General features: G+C 45.6%; 1 protein-coding gene across 6 annotated transcripts in view; it reads right to left on the minus strand.

Moving 5' to 3' along the window:
* The window catches only part of MGMT (O-6-methylguanine-DNA methyltransferase), a 300,883-nt gene extending 282,151 nt beyond the window's left edge, over positions 1–18,732 (minus strand). Inside the window, exon 1 of one of the 6 annotated variants that reach the window (XM_014733367.3) lies at positions 18,430–18,732. In XM_014733367.3, the coding sequence (XP_014588853.2) occupies positions 18,430–18,510 (81 nt within the window). In that variant the 5' untranslated portion in view covers positions 18,511–18,732. Of the gene's footprint in view, positions 1–18,249 lie in introns of all 6 variants that reach the window. The other 5 variants (XM_023637016.2, XM_070250877.1, XM_070250755.1 and 2 more) reach the window with 5 other exon arrangements.
* Between the last annotated feature and the right edge of the window lie 34 nt (positions 18,733–18,766).

An 18,766-nucleotide genomic window follows, 5' to 3' on the forward strand; every position in this document is an offset into this window, starting at 1 on the left:
AGCCACATCCCCAGGAGTGAGAGGGTGCAGGAAGCAGCGGAGCAGACCAGGAACAGGAGGGATGGCTCTGACAGGCACGGGCAGCTGACCTGAACACTGCCGCCCACTTCCATCAAACTCCTGGGTGACAACACTCACCTGAGAAGGCCCTCCCTCTATTCATTCCTCTCTCGACAGTCTTACGTCCTCCACCTGAATCAAGGAAGACCACCGGAATCCCACCTACCTGGACTACCATTCTTAGTTCCCTAAATAACATGATACCCTCAGCTTCTACTCAGAATCCACAACAAAATAAAGTCATACAAAAACCATTCCTGCATTTGTATTTTTTTAAAAATGCCAACATTAAATTGCTTGCTCCCCTATATTTAAAACTTTAGGACAAATTCTCTCCACAGGAAAAGGTTTCTCTCCTACACAGATGATATTCGTTTATTAATTACACAACAAGTGCTGGGGAGCTCCTACTTCCCTTTTCACCATGGCTGCCTGTATGCTCAGTGACAGATTTCATCTGTACTTGTACAAGCTATTGTTAGCCTAGGTTTCCTGGCATATTTAACTTTCTTTCTTAGCACACAGTTCTCCAACAACCACAATTACCTAAATATAGCCAAGAATCAGAAAATAAATACAACCGCCTTCTGTCAGCCAAAATAGCTGTCCCGAAATCCATGCACTAAAGGTCATGAGCTCTGGAGCCAGCCATATTTTACCATGGGGTAAAACAGCTATTATAAATATGTCCCATATGTTCAAGAACACAGAGGAAAACATGAACACAATGAGAGAAATAGAAGCTATGAAGCAGACCCAAATGGAATGTAAATGTGAAATACAGTAACTAGAATGAAAACTACACTGGATATGATTAACAGATTAGATACAGCAGAAGGGAGCAGGTGAGTGCAGTGAAGACATAACATTTTAAAACATCCAGGCAGAGAAAGGAAAAGAGGCCGAAGGAAATGAACAGAGCATTAGTAAGCTACGGGGCATAAGTGCAGCCCCAGGAAAAGGAAAAGGCAGAAAAAGATTTGAAGAAATAGTAACTGCTTCTATAGTCACAGATGCAAGAAATTCAATGAAACCAAAGCAGAAGAAACACAAAGAAAACCAAACCAAGGCAAATCATAATCAAATTGCTGAAAACAAGCAATAAAGAAGAAAATCTTAAAAGTGGCCTGAATTGGGGGGGGGGGGGAAGACAGATTACACACAGAGGAACAAAATTAAGAATGATGGCAAACTGATGGTCAGAAGCTATGCAAGGCAGGACACAATGGAACAACATATTTAAAGCATGAAAAGGAAAAACAAAGTCAAGCTAGAACTCTATAAGCAGCAAAATATCTTCGAAGAATGAAAGTGAAATAAAAGCTTTTACAAAAAAAGAAAGAAAAAGACAATTCATACACTAGCAGACCTGCATTTGAGAAACAGTGGAGCAAATTCCTTAGGTATGAAAAAATGATACCAGATGAAAATTCAGATTTACACAAAGGAATGAAGAGGCTGAGAAATGGTAAATATATAGGTAAATATCAAAGCTGGGGGTTTCCCCTATTTTTAATCCCTTTAAAAGATAACTGACTGCCTAAATCAAAAATAACAACAATACATATTGGATTTTATAACATGCAGAAATAAAATGTATTAAAGGAATACAACAAAAAAACGAGAAAGAAATTGAAGCATCCTGATATAAGGTTCCTACAGAGTATGTGCCACTGAATAACATTATGTGAATGCAGACTATGGTAAGCTAAATGTGAGTATTACACACCCTGGAGCAACCTCTAAAAAACGATAGAGGAAGACAGAGAGCTAGTAAGGCAGTAGTCTGGATAAAATGTTAAGTTGAAATCATTAAGAAAATATATTCAAATAATACAAAAGAAGGCAGGAAAACAGAGGAACAGGCGAAAGAACAAATAGGAAGACGACATACTTAAACCCAGTCACACTGACAATCACACAAAATGTAAATGGTCTAAATATCCCAATTTTAAAAACACATTATCAGATTTGATTTTTAAAAGTCAGAGACCTAATTGTATGCTATCATTAAATATAACGGCCAAACAGGTAAAATGTAAAAGAATTGGAAAACATTTACCACAGAAATACTAATGAAAAGAAAGCTGGAGTGGCTATCTTAACATCCAACAAGTAATTTCAAAACAAGGAATATCACCAAGGTGAAAGAAGGCCATTTCAAAAGGGTAAAGGTGTCAATTCACTAAGACAATATAAGAATTCTAAATGTGCGTGCACCTAGTCAAAGAGTTTGAAAGAGATGAAGTACAAACTGAGAAGGAAAGGGGAAACAGACAAATCTCCAGTTACAGTTGGAGACTTCAACACTCCTCTCTTAACAATTGACAGAACAGGGAGACAGAAAAGCAGAAAGGAGACAGAAGACTTGAACAACACCATCAACAAACCTGACCCAACTTGCATTTAAAAGAGCACCCCACCCAAAACCAAAGAAAATACCCTCTTTTCAAGTGCAAACATTCACCAGATAGATCATATTCTGGTGTGTCCTCCGACCACAAAGCAATTAAATGAGAGACCAATAACACAGATATGGGGAAAGTCCCCAAATATTTGGAAATGAATGATGCACTTCTAAGTAACCCATACATTAAAGAAGAAATCACAAGGGACTGGAAAACACTCTGCACTGAATGAAAACGGAAACCAAGGGGGCCATCTGTGGGATGCAGCCAAAGCAGTGCTCAGAGGGAATTCCTAGCCCTGCATGTTTACATGAACACAGATCAAAGGACTTAGCTTAATGATCTTCGCCTCCCCCTTAAGAAACTACAAAAAAGAAAGTAAAGTAAACCCAACAAAGCAAGCAGAAAGAAGAATTAAGATAAGAGTAGAAATCTATAAAATAGAAAAGAGAGAAAATCAATGATAAGAAAATTTTAGTCTTTGAAAAGTGATAAACTTCTAGCCAGATCAACTGGAAAAAAAAAATAGAGAAAACACACATTACCAATATCTGGAAGAAAAACAAAACAATAAAAACATGGCTTAAAATCCTACAGACATTAAAATGATAATAAATGAATATTAAAATAACTTTAGGCCAATAAATTCAACAGTTTAGATGAAATGGTCAAATTCTCTGAAAAACACAAATTCCCAAAAAGTCACTCAGGAAGAAATACATGACTTGAATAACACTCTATCTACTAAAGAAAGTGAATCTGTAGTTAATATCCTTCCCACAAAGAAAACTCCACACCAAAACGGCTCCACTGGTAAATCCTATCAAACATTCAAAGAAGAAACAATACTAATATTATACAAACTATTCTAGAAAATAAGAGAGGCCTCACTTTATGAGTCTAGGATTGCCCTAATACCAAACCAGAAAGACACTTCAAGATAAGAAAACTATAGATCAATATCCCTCGTGAACAGACACACAGCCCCTAAAAAATATTAACAAACTGAATCCAGCAATATAGGAATATAATACATCAAGCCCAGGTGGGTTTACCCAGGAAGGCAAAACTGGTTTAACAAGAAATCAATCAGTATAATTCACCACATTAACAGTATAAAAGAGGAAAACTTCCTCAATCTGGCAAGAGGCACCTACAAAAATGTATAGCTAACATCACACTTCATGTGAAAGATGATGCCAAAGCAATGTGAGTAAAACTGATGAAAAACAACATCTTGGTATTAAACTATGGAGGAATCATCCTCCCCTCCCCTCCACAAACTCACCATTAAGGGAAAATAAAAAGGTTCATTTAAGAATGTCCTGGGGCCCGCCTGGTGGCATAGTGGTTAAGTTTGCGAACTCCACGTAGGCAGCCTGGGGATCACGAGTTCAGATCCTGGGCGCAGACCCATGCACCACTTGTCAAGCCGTGCTGTGGTGGTGTCCCACCTACGAAATAGAGGAAGCCTGGCACAGACGTTAGCTCCGGGCCAATCCTGCTCACCAAAACAAAAGAATATCCTGATGAAGCCATCAAACTGGTGAACTTTATTCAATCTTGACCCTTTTCAATATTCTGAGCCCAAATGGGAAGAACAACAGAGCACTTCTCTGCAAGCCAAGAACAGCTGTCTGGAGGAACGCACTCCGTGACTGCTGGTGATTGGAGACGAACTGCTGACTTGTTGAGGAAACAGAAGCTTTACAGGCAGGAAGGGCCAACGACCTAGGGCTACTCAGACTTGGCTAGCTGGCAGACCTTTTCTCAAAACTAAACAAAGTGAGCCTGTCACTGTAAGTGACACAACTGACAGAATTTGTTGCTAACGATAAAACGAGAGCTTTAAGTGACGATTAGAACTTGGGAAACAAATCCACCACCACAGCTTGACAGCCTCCCAATTCTAAGACATTTGTAAGGAGAAAGGCGGTGATGTTAACAAGTATGATTTTTAATACTGTATTCTGAAACATGCCAACATTTGGAAAATCTGTATAATGCAGCAAACCAATCTTTTCCAAAGGACTGATGAATGTTACAAGATCATTCAAGGTGCAAGACAGGCCGATGGATTTTCATGTAACGGTGTACAATTAGTTCACTAAGGCTCAGACTCCACATGCAAAGAACCTTCAAGAAACTACCACTTATCCAGTTCTGATGTAGTCTCAAAGAAGAACATCCACAATTATCTGAAAAAGCCATTAAAACACCTCTCCCTTACCAGTTACTTATTTGTGTGAAGCCAAGTTCTCAATATTCTTCAATGGAAACAACAAATCATGACAGACTGAATACAAAAGCAGATACGAGAATCTAGCTGTCTCTATGGATGCAGTCATTTAAAAGATCTGAAAAACATGTAAACCAACACCACTCATTTCATTGATTTTTTTTTATGGAACATATAGTTAACGTTTCATAAAAAAATGTTTTGTATTAAAATGTAATAGGTTTATTGTTGCTTAAATGAATTAATAAATATTTTTAAATTTCTCAGTGCAAACTTCCAAGGTGGTAAATATTGATATATGACTCACATAAGTTGTTTGGAATCTCCAACAAGTTTTAAGAGCACAAAAAAAATCTCTGAGACCAAAACGTGTGAGGACCACTGACGTGGAGGGAAGAGTCCGGAGACCGTGCCCCGCCCTGCCTCCAGCTCTCTCTGTTCCCTGCACCCCAGGGGCCTTGGGACCCACTCCGCACATCTGCAAACATGAGGAAGACAGAGGAGCACACCTGTATTCTCCATCTCATGTCCAGAGCATGACCCAGAGGAACATCATAGGAAAGAACCCATTTTCCCATCTTTTTAAATGCTTTCTACCACCTCCAACTCTACTACCACCTGTACAAACTTTTCCACAAAAATCTGATTAAATCTCTCTAGGAGACTTCCTCATAAAGCTCCACTGGAGAATTTATCACTATTTCAGCTCAGAGTTGGAAACAAAAAAAAAAGAATCCTTTGGTGTAGCAAGTCAGTGCATGAATACAATTCCATATGAAAACATTTAAAATACATTAGATTTTTGGTCAAGATGAAAGACCAAAAAAAAAAAAACTCAAGCAATCTATTCTAATTGGGTTCCCATGGTAACTGTACAATTGGGTTTTTCAATATAACATCCCAAAGGCCCAATGCACACTTGTAAAATATACTTCAAACAGCCTGAATTGTTTTTACATTACAGCACTCCCAGGAAGATCAATTACGCTACATCCCCACCCTGACTATTAGTGGCAGGAGATGTTAACACCACTTGCCATATTAACATAAGTCATATAAGGAACACTACACATCACAATAATTATATGAAACTAATCATACACTTCAGATTTATCAAACCTGTTCTGGTAATAAACTGATACTACCATTGTCACAGAATCATGTTTATGAGATGCAAGAAATCGAGTCCAACTACATACTACACCATTATGCTTCTCTTATTGATTTCAAGGATAAAGAGAATCAATCATTAATAATTACATTATAAGATGGCCCTCAAGGTTAATCATATTCTTACAGACTCTCACTATGGAATTAAACAACGAACAGAGCTGTGCTAATAAATAAATAAATAACACATAACTGAGAATTCAAATCCATATTTTAAATATTAACCACACCAAATAAAGCAAGCACATTCCCTCACCCAGGACTCCAGGCCAGCCTGCACTGACCACACAGTCTCTCCCTGCCACAGCTGGGCCCCCAGCGCCGGATTCTAGGGGCATGGTGCTGGCCTACCCTGTAAGGGCACAGAGGGCAGAGCTCAGAAACAGCAAGACCTATTATGTAAAAAGTTACAATTTGAGTTTTCTTATCAACAATCCTAAAAATCCCCACATATTTGATACGTTCTTCAGATCTACAAGATATAACACAAACTGGTGACTTGGACAGCAGTAAATTTAACAATCTCCTGTCTCCTATCTTTTTTATGTCCCCCATCAACAGGCAGGGATGAAATGCAGGGTAATCTGGTGCAAGTGTGGGCCAAACCTTCCAGTGAGACACGTCTTGTTAGGTCCCCAACTCAACAGAGACCTCCAAAACTCCTCAGATAGACATCTTAGCACGAAAAGGAGCAAACTGCACGGTTCTTAGAATTCCAGTGGGTGTCCAGCAGGATGACTCCATGCTGCTCCTTGATCCAGGGAGGATTAGAGACTCAACTGAACAATCTCAAGAAAAAAATCAACAAAGCAACAAAAACTTCCAACCAAGAAGTCTAGGCTGGCTCCTAACCCCTCCTCGTGCTTAAGAAATCGGGTCATCCACTACTCGAGGGGGTCTCTCCTCCCCACCTCCCTTTCCCCATTAGGTCCTGGATGCCTTGAGAGCTTACCATAATGTGCCCACCCAGTGACAGAGTAACACCAGGCCTGTCAACAGTCCACTGGCCCTCTGGGCGGCTCTTGCCCTGCCTGCTATTTCCCCTTTCTGCAAACTCTGGGGTCCCTGGTAATCAGTTAGGTTTCTGTTCATTCATTTCCTTACTCTTATACACCCATACACACCTTTTGGGATGCCAAGAGCTAAGGCTGAGGACAATCCTATGGGACTTTTGAGCACTGTCTAATCACAGTTATCCTCATCTCCAAATTCCACCTCCACACGCAAACCTCAAGGCAGATTCGTGCTTTTGAAATGACTGTAGTCTGCACTTCCTAACAGAATACCCCACACTGAGTGGCTTAAACAACAGACATCTATTTTCTCAGTCCCGGAGGCTGGAAAGTACAAGATCAAGGTTCTAGCTGATTTGGTTTCTGGTGAAGACTCTCTCCTTGGCTTATAGATTGCTGCCTTTTCCTTGTGTCCTCACATGGTGGAGATTCTCTCTCTCTCTCTGTCCCCTTACAAGGCTACCAATTCTACTACATTAGGGCCCCACCTTATAACCTCATTTAATCTGCATTATCTGCTAAAGGCCCCATCTCCAAATACAGTCACACAGTGGGGGGTGGCTTCAACATATGAATTTTGGAGGGCACATTCGGTCCACAGTGACCTATGTTTAGCATCCTTTGTTAGCTTTCCACCAAGTATAAACCCCACACCAGGCCTTGGGAAGCTTCCAACACAGAATTCCAGCATCAAGAGGCGAAAGCAATACAAGTAAAGCAGAAACCTGAGTCTAAGTGTGATAGGCTGAAGGGGAGGAGATACTACGAGAGCTGAAGAGGCTTCCGGAAGAGCTGAGACACGGGAAAGACTCAGAGACCAGGAGCAGACGGTGCCTGTGTTTGGGCTGGGCCAAAAGAGGCTCCCCAGGTGAGAGCAGAAGGGAGCTCTAGGAAGAGGGGCATGGGGCCTCCTACCCACTCACTCTTAGAGCAAAGCACTGATGCACAGGCTTCTAGAGAAGGTGCCAGAATGGATGTGGAGGGCCACTGGGCTGAAAGTGGTGTCAAGATGAGTCTCACAGGCTCATTCCACTTGGGACCTGGACAGGAAAGAAGGGTCAGAGCATTTCTAGCCCCCCGCCTTCAACAGACGGAGGAAGTGGCAGTGAGAGGCTGACTGTCTCCCTGTCTCTGCCTGAATACCAAGCTGACACCGTCTGGGGCCTCGCTCAGCAGTTCCCTGTGGGGTTAGGCATTCCCAGGAAGCTTCCCTGACGCCCTCAGGGAGAGAAGCAGGGAGACCTGTGGGGCATGCGAGGCTAAGGAAACTGAGGTTGCTGGGCTGGAGTCGTGAGGGCTGCCAGATGTGAAAATTCTCATTCCCTGCATAAATCTAGAGCCCATGTGTACTGTGTCCGACACACCCAGAGGCAGCCTCAGGTGTGACAGCCAGATGGAGGCGGCCCGGCCAACACAGAGGATGTGCCAATACTTACCCAGTATCCAAAAGGTGACCTCCAGACAGGTAAACTCCGGGCGGCCTGGAGCCAGTGTCCTACTGTTCTGAGTCATGCTGAATAGAGCACAGGGTCGTAGTGAGCACCCAACAACGAAAACAGACCAGGAACACACGCAGCCATGAGCTGATTCCCGATAAGTCCCTGGGAGTTTCCACATGATTGCCAGGGCATGACTGAAGCACATCGAATGGCTGCTTCCAACACGAAACCGCTGGAAACACTTATATCTGGGCAACATGAAAGAATATTTCACTAATCCTTCCAAGAACCCCTTCTGCCTTAACTGTCTCATACTCAACGGCAGGAGTGATAGTACCTCAGGCCTGAAGGTCTCTTTCCAAGAAACCCCAGCATCCAGAAAACAAAAGAGATCAGGAGCACAACCTTCAGAGGCTTTTCTGGAGTGACCCAGAGTTCATAAGCACAGCACAGCACATCACAGGGATCTCAGTCTAGAGGGAAATAACAAAGGCTCTTGGAAATGTCCTAATTACACTCATGAAAAAAATAAAAAAAAAAAAAAAAAGGAAGCTAAGAGGAAGTCTTTAAAACCTATACTTTGAGAGGGAAAAAAAAAAGAAAACTAAACTACTGTTTATGACTCAAGGGCCAAGTGGATTGAAGTCAGTAGTGCAGCCACAGCGAGGATGTCACGGAGGACCTGGAAATGAGAGTGTCTGGGCGACCAACCACCCCAGCTTGCCCGAGACTTTCTTGGTGTTAGCCCTGAAAGCCTCTGTCCAGGGAAACTCTTGGTCACCCATGACAGACAGAATGCAGAGCTCTCTGGGGGCCTGGCCTCCTGGTGGGCAGAAGACCACAACGGTGGCTGACCGTGGCTAAAAGGATGGATAATGTTGAATTTTAAGATATTTACTTAATTTTAGAACCGGCATATTTGTTCTAAGTAACAGTTTTTGCAACAAATTTCAAAAGTAACCTCATCGGAGCAGCCTCCCTATGCTGACCCGATGGAGGCTCTATCCTCGTGGGCTGGCTTCCATCCCCCTAGCACCTGCTCTGGGAGGCCGGCTCAGCCCAGAGACTGATGGTCTGGAGTGGGTGTGGGAACGTGGTAATCACCAAACACGCCAGCACAACGCACCGCATCCATCTGACTCGACAGCTTAATCTGATGATAACACAATGGTGACAGAAACAAATTTTTCTACACAATAAAGAATAGCACACATGGGCTTTTCTTGGGATACCTAGCTAAACTCAGTAACTTTCGAAAATACATCATTTCTTTTCTTTGCCCATTATTCTAGGAACTTCCACTTGAGTGCGAAAGGCTCACTAATAAGAGCCACTGCAAACACTGAGTGCAATTCTGATTATGTGCGGTGCTCAGGACCCAATCCACTTTCTCATTTGATTCCCTGTCATCCTCCATGTGCACAGCCCGTCACTGTTGTCATTATTTTAACTAGATGACATTTCAGGACACAGACTTTGAAGTGCCACTTGTAAGGACTTGGCTGAGTTCTGGCTTTGACCACCACTTGAGTGTACAAAGGCCTAAGAGCCAGGGGTCTCCTCACACCTCATCCTTACCTCCACCCAGGTCACTGGCATCTTTCCATCTGTCCTTCCAACACACCAACCTGTGACCATCCAGGACCCACACAATGGCCATTCCTCCCCCAGGAACACTCTGCCCCAAACCTGCCTTCATATGGCCACCCACCGCTCATCCCTCAGTGTGCCTCTGGACAGCATACATAGGCCCTTAAACGCCGAGGAGTGTCCAACAGGCACACCTCCCTACTGTGATGGGAGCCCCCTCCCTGTCACCATTCTAAGCCTGAGGCCAGAAGGAAGCCAGACCCAGTGGGCCCTCTGTGACTCGGCTGACCACCGACCACCATGGGTGCTCAGATAAGAAGACGCTCTGAGGACACTGGCCAGTCAAAACATTTTGTGGTTTTATCTAAGGAGACTAAGCACACACTTTATTTTTAACTTGCATTCTGATGTGACTGTACACCCAAAACTTGACAGTTTTCTTTTAAAGATTCCACCACTACTTGCAGGAAAGCCCAGGTTACCCCCCATGGAGAAGAGGCTGGGGAGGGGAGCGCCTGTTAATGAGCCTCATTCCTCCCTGCTGACATTTCTGCCTGAATGAACAGTTACAATAAGGCAATCTCCCTGCTTCAGAACCCAAACGCCAGGCAAGGCAGAAAGGGTTTATTTACCCTTCCAAAGCCAGATATTTTTCTCTGTCTTCCCTGAGGATTGTTTGTGTGTGAATAAAAAGCATATACAAACATTTTTTCCCCTTCTCATAAGAAAAATGATTCTAAACTTAGTCATCTTCCATAACTGCATTCTCCCTCTCGCCTGCACAACACACCATCTGAAAGCCCTACAGGACCAGCCCCTAGCATCGCACAAACTGTCCCCACACTGCACTTGACATACTGCGTGTGACCGCTCACACCTTAGAGACCACCTGCTGTCACCAACCCTCCTCTCCTCCTTCCTGCCTCTTCTCTCCCATCTAGCCCACACATCAGCTGAAGCAGCTTCCATCAGAAGCACTGATGACTCAGTCCCCACTCACAAAGCTCCGGAACACTACTGGCTCAGAGAGAAAGGCCCCCTTCCTTAGTTCAGCATTCGGGGGCTCCAGCCCTGACCAGGCCCTAACTCTCAGGCATCCTTTCTAACCCCAACACCTATCCCACCCCAACTCCAAGTGAACTACTGACAGGTCCAACTGCCTCCTAGAGTCTCCATTCCGACTGCTCAGCCCAGAACCCCCGCCCCTTGGGCCACTTGGAGAAACACAATTTGCCTCTGCACAGATGCTGCATCCACCCTCACGAGTGGAGCCAGAGCAGGTCCTGGGCCACAGGGACGTGCTAAGGAGTGTGGCTGAGGTCCTGGAATGTTGCCTGCACTCGGGATGCCCCGTCCTTCCTCTGGTACCCACATGACGGGTCGCAGCACTCTCAGACGAGGAATGCAGTATATAGGTAGGCCTTCAATAAATGGCAGTGTGCACACAGGTACAGTCTCACCGTCCCCACATCCTCACGGCATTCAGCCCTGTACTAGAGCGGTCTGTATACCAGGAGGGGTCAGGAGCACCTTCAAGCATGGACAGACTAGAGTGCACTGGTTTCCCCACAATGCTAAGGATAATGCCCAGCCACACCGGTGTTCAGAAAACGTGAGTAAACTCACAGATAGGTATCTACACCACATCCTGCCCCTGAAAGGACTTCCAACAGTTTCTCTGCTTCACCACTGCAAACACAGCATGACACAGTGCGTGGTGAAGAGCCTGGACTCAGTCACAACAAACCTGGGCTGAAAACAGAACTCTACTCCCATCCCTGGGTATCTTGTGCAAGTCACTCAAACTCTGCCAGAGCCAGCTTCCTCACATGCAAAACAAAGCTGTTTACATCATCAGTGTGCACATCGCCGGCGATGACGAGGATGCGGTAAGTCAGACTATGTAAAGCAACCAGCACAGTAAGCCTTCAGTAAATGCTATTATCAGCAATATCATCATCGCACTGACCAGAATCTTCTGGAATCTGAGTAACTCTACCAGGCTGAACCGTGATATGAGGGTAAAGAGACACCCAGAAATAAGGCCCATTTCCACCTACACACAAATTATTGTAGATTTTCTGTTTTTGACAAAGGTTACTCAATGGACCACGTTACCCCTCACTACTGGTATAACCAGTCACAGAGGGGAAAACACTGTTAGAGGCTGGTGTCACTGCTGGTTCCTGGCCACTGCCATAGTGTCAGATTCTGTATCAGTTAAGTCCTTTCAATTTAACAGACAATTAATGTCAAGCCTCCTAGACAGTGACTCGGGCTGCTGGAGACTGGCAGTGCCCACTGGGAACACGTACGCTAACCCCACTTGCCTGTTCTAGGCCCACATGGCACAAGCTTGCCATGGGCATGAACACTCAGGACTCTGCCACCTGAGCAGGAAGCACCTTGAGGCCAACTAGTTCAGCAGCTCTCAATAACGTCCATTGTGAAAAAAAAAGAGAAACAGGTAGCAGAGAAAACCACCTCCTTAGAGACAAGGGAAAGTTCAGAAACGCAGCAATCAGCACTGAGCTTCAACGTGCTCTAGACCGAAGGTCCATGCACAAGGAATCAGACACGCGGGAGGCGGGGCGCTATAGCCAAGACCCCACGACTAGCCCTGCCTCCACCAAAAACAGTTGTGTGACTCTGAGCTAACAAACGTCAACTATTCTTATTGTTCAGGGCTCGCCGAGTGCTGGGCCTGGTGAGATCCCCAAATGTCATTCTCTCCCAACTGCCCACAACAGCCTTATGAACTGTAGAGTCATTTTCCCTGTTTCTGGAGAAACCGGCTCAGAAAAATTAAGTTACTTTACTCAAGGTCATAGATAGTAACTAGTGGAGCCAAGTGCAAAGTGAAGCAGTCTTGTTCCCAGAGGCTGCACTCTTAACCCTGTGTATACCGCCCCAAATGATGGCTTGGGTTACATGTAAATCTGTAAAATGCAGATGCTGATTGGACTGGGGGAAAACTAGGATGCTGAGTGGACCGGAGGGAAACAAGGATGCTGACTGGACTGGAAGGAAACAAGGATGCTGATTGGACTGGAGAGAAACAAGGATGCTGATTGGACTGGAGGGAAATCAAGGATGCTGATTGGACTGGAAGGAAACAAGGATGCTGATTGGACTGGAGAGAAACAAGGATGCTGACTGGACTGGAGGGAAATCAAGGATGCTGATTGGACTGGAGGGAAACAAGGATGCTAACTGAACTGGAGGGAAACAAGGATGCTAACTGGACTGGAGAGAAACTAGGATGCTGATTGGACTGGACGGAAACAAGGATGCTGATTGGAATACAGGGAAAACAAGGATGCTGATTGGACTGGAGGGAAACAAGGATGCTAACTGGACTGGAGAGAAACAAGGATGCTGACTGGACGAAGGAGAAAATAAGGATGCTGACTGGACTGGAGGGAAACAAAGATTCTGGTTTGTTCCTCATCTTTTTTCCAGTCTTATCCTTCTGTGAGACTGTGATTCCAAACTAAGATTTCTATCCAGGCAGTGCTTCAGACTTGACAAAATATTCATTTATTATTTCATGTGCTTACACTCATCCAGGTAGACAAAATAAGTGTGATCATCACCATCCGACAGATGTGGAGGCAGCAGTGTGGTTAACAGTTGCTCACAGTCACCCAGCTAGTAAACGGCAACACCAGAAGCCCCCCAGTGTTCTCCCCCACACAACTGTGGCACTTTATACGTAAATACTCGGTTCAGTTCCACGAAAACATGTTCGGTTGCACATTTGAAAGATAACTCTCACCTGAGTCCATGAAAATGTTTCTACCCAGAGGGGAAAAAAGCAATACCAGCCGTTCAAAAGGAAAGATAGGAGTGAAATATAATACAGCTGTCCATGCTTAACATTTGTTTGTAAACCAATGCCAAAGTTTTGGTAACATCTACATCTTTTGTTATAACCACAAGACCGAAAACTGTAACGCTATGATAACATGTTGGGTTTGCAATTTGAAGAGATTCAGATGTCTCCGAGGAGTTACAAAACCATACAGAGATCTATAAGCACAGGCAACTTAGAAGGATGCTGGTTGTGAGTGGATCCATCCAGAAGGGGAGCTCAGGCGCCCATCTGGGCTGGAGAGCACTACTTCTCAACCAATCCTAAAGACCTCCCTAGAGGTGCTCAAACACTAGGGTCCTCCAGAATCCCTTGGGGAGGTTGCAAAGACACAGGTCCCCAGGTTCTCATGCAGTAGGTATGGCAAGGGGCCCCATACTCTGCCTTTTTTAACCATTAACCTCAGTAATTCTAATACCAGCAGGGCTCAGACGACCTTTTGAGAAATGCCGTTCCACCACTGCCCATGAATATCCCACTTCAAGCAGAGCAACAGGTCCCGAATTCCAGTGGTGGGTCTCACAAATGACACCAACAAGAGGGTGAAAATCTGAAAGGGACACCCTTGGCCCCTACTTTTAGTCCTTTTGACTGGGGAGTAAACTACAGCTAAAAGTGTAAAAACAATGAGAAATAACTACCAGTTACTTATTAAATTTCCACATTTAAATGTCCCATCCCATATTCTGCCCTGAGATTCAATTCACTCTCTTCACCCATTTAGATACCTCTGAACACCCAGTGCAGGAATTGCCCAATCTGTCAATAAGGTAAGAGTTTTCTAAACTACTGTCCATGTGACTCAATTTGTCAGTAAAAACTGCCACCAGCACTGCACGTGCAGAAAAATGTCCATAAATGCATTACTGCGACTGGCAGATCGATGTCTATAATAAAAACAAATAGATTTAACAAGTGCCTGCTTTTACAAGTTGTGCCATTGGTGGGCTGCACATTCAGTTTCACCCCTGGACTTCTGGGAACGGGCAGTGCAGCTTGGCTTGGACACTCTGCTGACTTCACAACTGTTACAGGAAGGAAATTATTCTAACAAGAAAATGTTCAAAGTAGTGGAGTGAACATCCTAGGTATTTACAGCTCTCTCACAATTCCTTTTGTGCTTACGCAAAAGACAACAAATTCAACAACCCTAAGAAAATGTTTCTGTAGAATTTTTAACCGGTTTTGCCACAGCTCTATCACAGGCCACATGAGTTTACTCCAGGTGGGGGCAAGGGACACGAGGCCTGTCTGCCTCCCTGGAGACCGTCTACTCTGCCACTAAGCCCCTGATCTAACTGAAAACAACTTCCAGCATTGAGAACAAGTTTCAGCATTCAACACGTGGCCAAGGATGTCACTGTTGGGTCAGTGGCCCCTGGGGCAGCCTAGTCACTTAGTTACTGAGTTGGAGCAGACATCAGGGGGGTGACTGTCACAGACTGGTTTAACTGCCAGGGATTGCAAGCACTCTGGCAAGACACTGTCTGTGACCAGTATACATGTGAGCCACATCTGCCAGAACCACTGATTCCTTCAAAGGTTACAAAAGGTCAGAAAAAATGATTTATTTCTCTTCTTAGAGAATTCATTTTAACAGCTATATAAAGAAGTAAGTCATTCACTATATTCCATATGTTCATTATACGGTTCTCCCCAAACGCTGCAGCCCTCCCCTATAAACTCTTTATTACTGTTAATTTTTCTAAGTCAAAAGAAAATTGGACTATTTCTTTCCACTGGCCAGCAGATAGGCAGCAGTTACCCAAATGCCACAGAACACACATCTTGCAGCGTTCTGTCTACAACACTGGATCTCAAACTTTCATCTACCTACGCCCAAGACAGGCCTCCAGGGCTAACAGAACAGGAAAAGTGATCATGTCAACGAAGGGGAAACCAGCCCTCCTGCACAGCTCCAACCTTCCTCCCCCAGCCAGATAAACCACACACTTTCGAACCAAGAATGAGGCGTTGGGTTGGTTCATTTGTCATGAGCGGATATGAAAAGGCTGGTATGGAATCCACTTTCACCCAATGGTAACACTATAGTTTACCTGTCTGATTTTTAAATCTTCAGGTTTTGTTTAAATAATAATCTGTGATAAGACCCAAACTCTTGCAGAAAGTAGTTGTATCAGAAGCTACCCACCCCAGGAAACAGAGGGTAGGGGAGGACCGTGACAGGAGCCAAATGAGCCTAGGGCCTTTGTGAGACCGGGAGCCAAGGTGTGCACCTGGACCCAAAGACACAACCAGATGTCAGAACCGGATGGGGGAAGTGGAGCTGAAAGAGGCACCTGACGCTGGCGCAAGAGGCTTAGGCTGGGTGAGAGTAAGTGTGAAAACAAACCTGACAACGCTAACAGATGACCACAGGCAAAGGGGATGCAGAAAATACTGTTTTGCTTCCTTTTTTTTTTCTACAAGGAGAATACTTTATTAACTGAAAAGGACACTGATGCCCAAAAAAGGAAGCTGCAATGAAACAGGCTTGTGGTTTGAATCACTGGCTTCTAAACGTCCTCTGCAAAATGAGAAAAACACAAGGTCTGGCCCTGTGGCTGAGTGCTGGCCCTGTGGCCCCTGCTGCAACAGCCTGGGGTTTCAGTGGTTCAGATCCTGGGCACAGACATGGCACCACTCATCAGGCCACGCTGAGGCGGATTCCCACATGCCACAACTAGAATGGACCCACGACTAAAATATACAACTAGGTACTGAGGGGATTTGGGGAGAAAAAGCAGAAAGAAAAAAAAGAAGATTGGCAACAGTTGTTAGCTCAGGTGCCAATCTTTAAAAAAAAAAAAAAAGAAAAATACAATTTATTAAGTTTATTTTATTAAAAAATACCGAAGAGAGTAAACTCTTTTGGGTTCCTGAGAAAGGAACAGAAGAGACTGGAGCAGAAATTCCAAGGGCACACCAGGGAAGGTAGAAGCCTTCCTACCCCTCCTTGCCTGTGTGAGGGACAGACAAGGCCCCGACTGAGACATCTGTGAAAGAAACCAGGAGACAGAAGGCCTGAGTGGAAGAAAAGGCCCAGGTGAGGCTCAACTAATACCCAAGCAAGATCAAAAGAGAAAGGAAAAGAAAGGTCTAAGAATCTTAGCAGCTGAACAAGAGTGAGATGCCCTAGGGCTTTATTTCTTTAAACCTTGCTCTGCAGCAGTGAAGCCTTTTTAAAGCAGTGTCTAATATTAAATATAGTTCTTACAATACAGCTTTATTTTAATGAAAACAATATTCACTAGCAAAGTACCTTAGTATAGCTCTAGACTCGCCACCTGGTTCATCCAGCCCCTAGAGTGTAACAGTCACCACTCTACAACTCATATTCTAACCCAAGACCAGAAGCCAAGAGAAATCAAACACGTGCCAGAGCAAGGCCGCCGTCCTTTGCTACTTGCAGACTCTGGACCTTGGCAAGTGTGGACCTGGTGTGAACGGTCTTAAGGATAATGGTCTGAGTTAACACAATATTGACTACCAGCTGGAGGGTGAAGGTGGGAGGGTGGAGACGGGCTCTGACACTGTTTCCTTAAAATTGGTTTACTCCCCCACCCCCACCCCCACCCCCCAGTGTGCTAAGCTTTCTTTTTTTGTGTCTTTTTCACCTCCCTGAGTGGACTCCATGCATGGGCTCGTGAAAGCAACAAAACCATCTCCTAATCACCTGGGGAGATGAAGGGGCGAGCCCAACTTAGATACTCCTCAGGTTCGTATTTAAAGAACCACTGCAATTCTTAGCTCTTCTTCAACAGCTCCACGTTCCCCTCCAACAGCTGTGGGGACCACTCTCAAGGACAAAGCAACCTCTCTCCATCTGATGACTGTCCACCCAAACCAGCGAAAGCTGTGCTCACATGTAGAAAACGGCCTTCCAGGTGAGAGAGCCAGCTACCGAACTGAGGCGTTGAGAGGGAAAACCTGTAGATTTCAGGGCATGATGAACTTAGAGAGTGAGGAATATACATAGTTTAGAACTGCTCTCCGGTATTATCACAGACTGGGGTACTACGGTGCCCGCCCGGTGCAAACGGCTCTCAAACTCCACTTGTTTACTGTTTACGGATGTAATCAGGGCTTAATGGACACAAACACAGCCATGATAATGAGTACCCCAGAACTTGGTCCTCCTCTCGCGGTATCAAAGAAGAAGCAACTGTGGAATCCTGCACAAGGAGTATGCTAAAGGTTTGTGGCAAGGAAGGGCCAGAGAAGGGGCTTCTGGAACTTTCCTGGGAACAGAAGGCGCAGCAGCGGCCTCCTTGGCGGTGGTCAGCAGTGCAAGGCAGGAATGTGGGCAGGGAAAGCGTCGAAGGTGTCCACCAACTGGAGGTGTGACGGGGTGACCACGAGCCCCAAGCCAGGCCACTGTCACCGCAGCGCAACTTGGTCCAGAAACCCCAAGCCCAGGGAGATGGCTGGCAGACCTGGGCACATGTAGGCATACCTGAGCACAGCTAGGGGCCTGTGTGGGGTGGGTGGGTGGCAGTCAGGGCGGCCCCCACCACGATGGCGAGGGGACAGCAGCCTTGACCACCTGGGGCAGATGCCCCACGGGCTGCAGACGCCTGCTCTCCCCAGGGAGCGCTCCGAATTCTGGCGGGAGGGAGGCAACCCAGACACTCACCGCGTTGCCCAAGGCGCCGACCGCGAGCAGCTGCGAACGCAGGGATGCAGAGCAACGGAGCAGCGCGGGAAGCCCGGGCATGTCCGGGGCGCGGGGGGTGGGGCCGGCCCGGGGGCGGGGCCTGGGCTACGCGAAGCGGGGCGGGGGCGGGGCCGAGGTTTTGGGGCGTGGTCGAGCGCAGGGGGCGGGGCCTAGACGTAAGAGTAGCGGGGCTGGAGCGCCGGGGCGGGGCCCAGAGTGGGGCGGGGCCTGGACATGGAATCGCGGCCGAGGGGCGCGGAGCAGGAGCACGGGGGCGGGGCCATACAGAGGCCCTCGGGCAGGGCTCAGAATGGGG

Source organism: Equus caballus, chromosome 1 (genome assembly GCF_041296265.1).
Source record: "Equus caballus isolate H_3958 breed thoroughbred chromosome 1, TB-T2T, whole genome shotgun sequence".
In the NCBI taxonomy this organism is placed as follows: domain Eukaryota; kingdom Metazoa; phylum Chordata; class Mammalia; order Perissodactyla; family Equidae; genus Equus; species Equus caballus.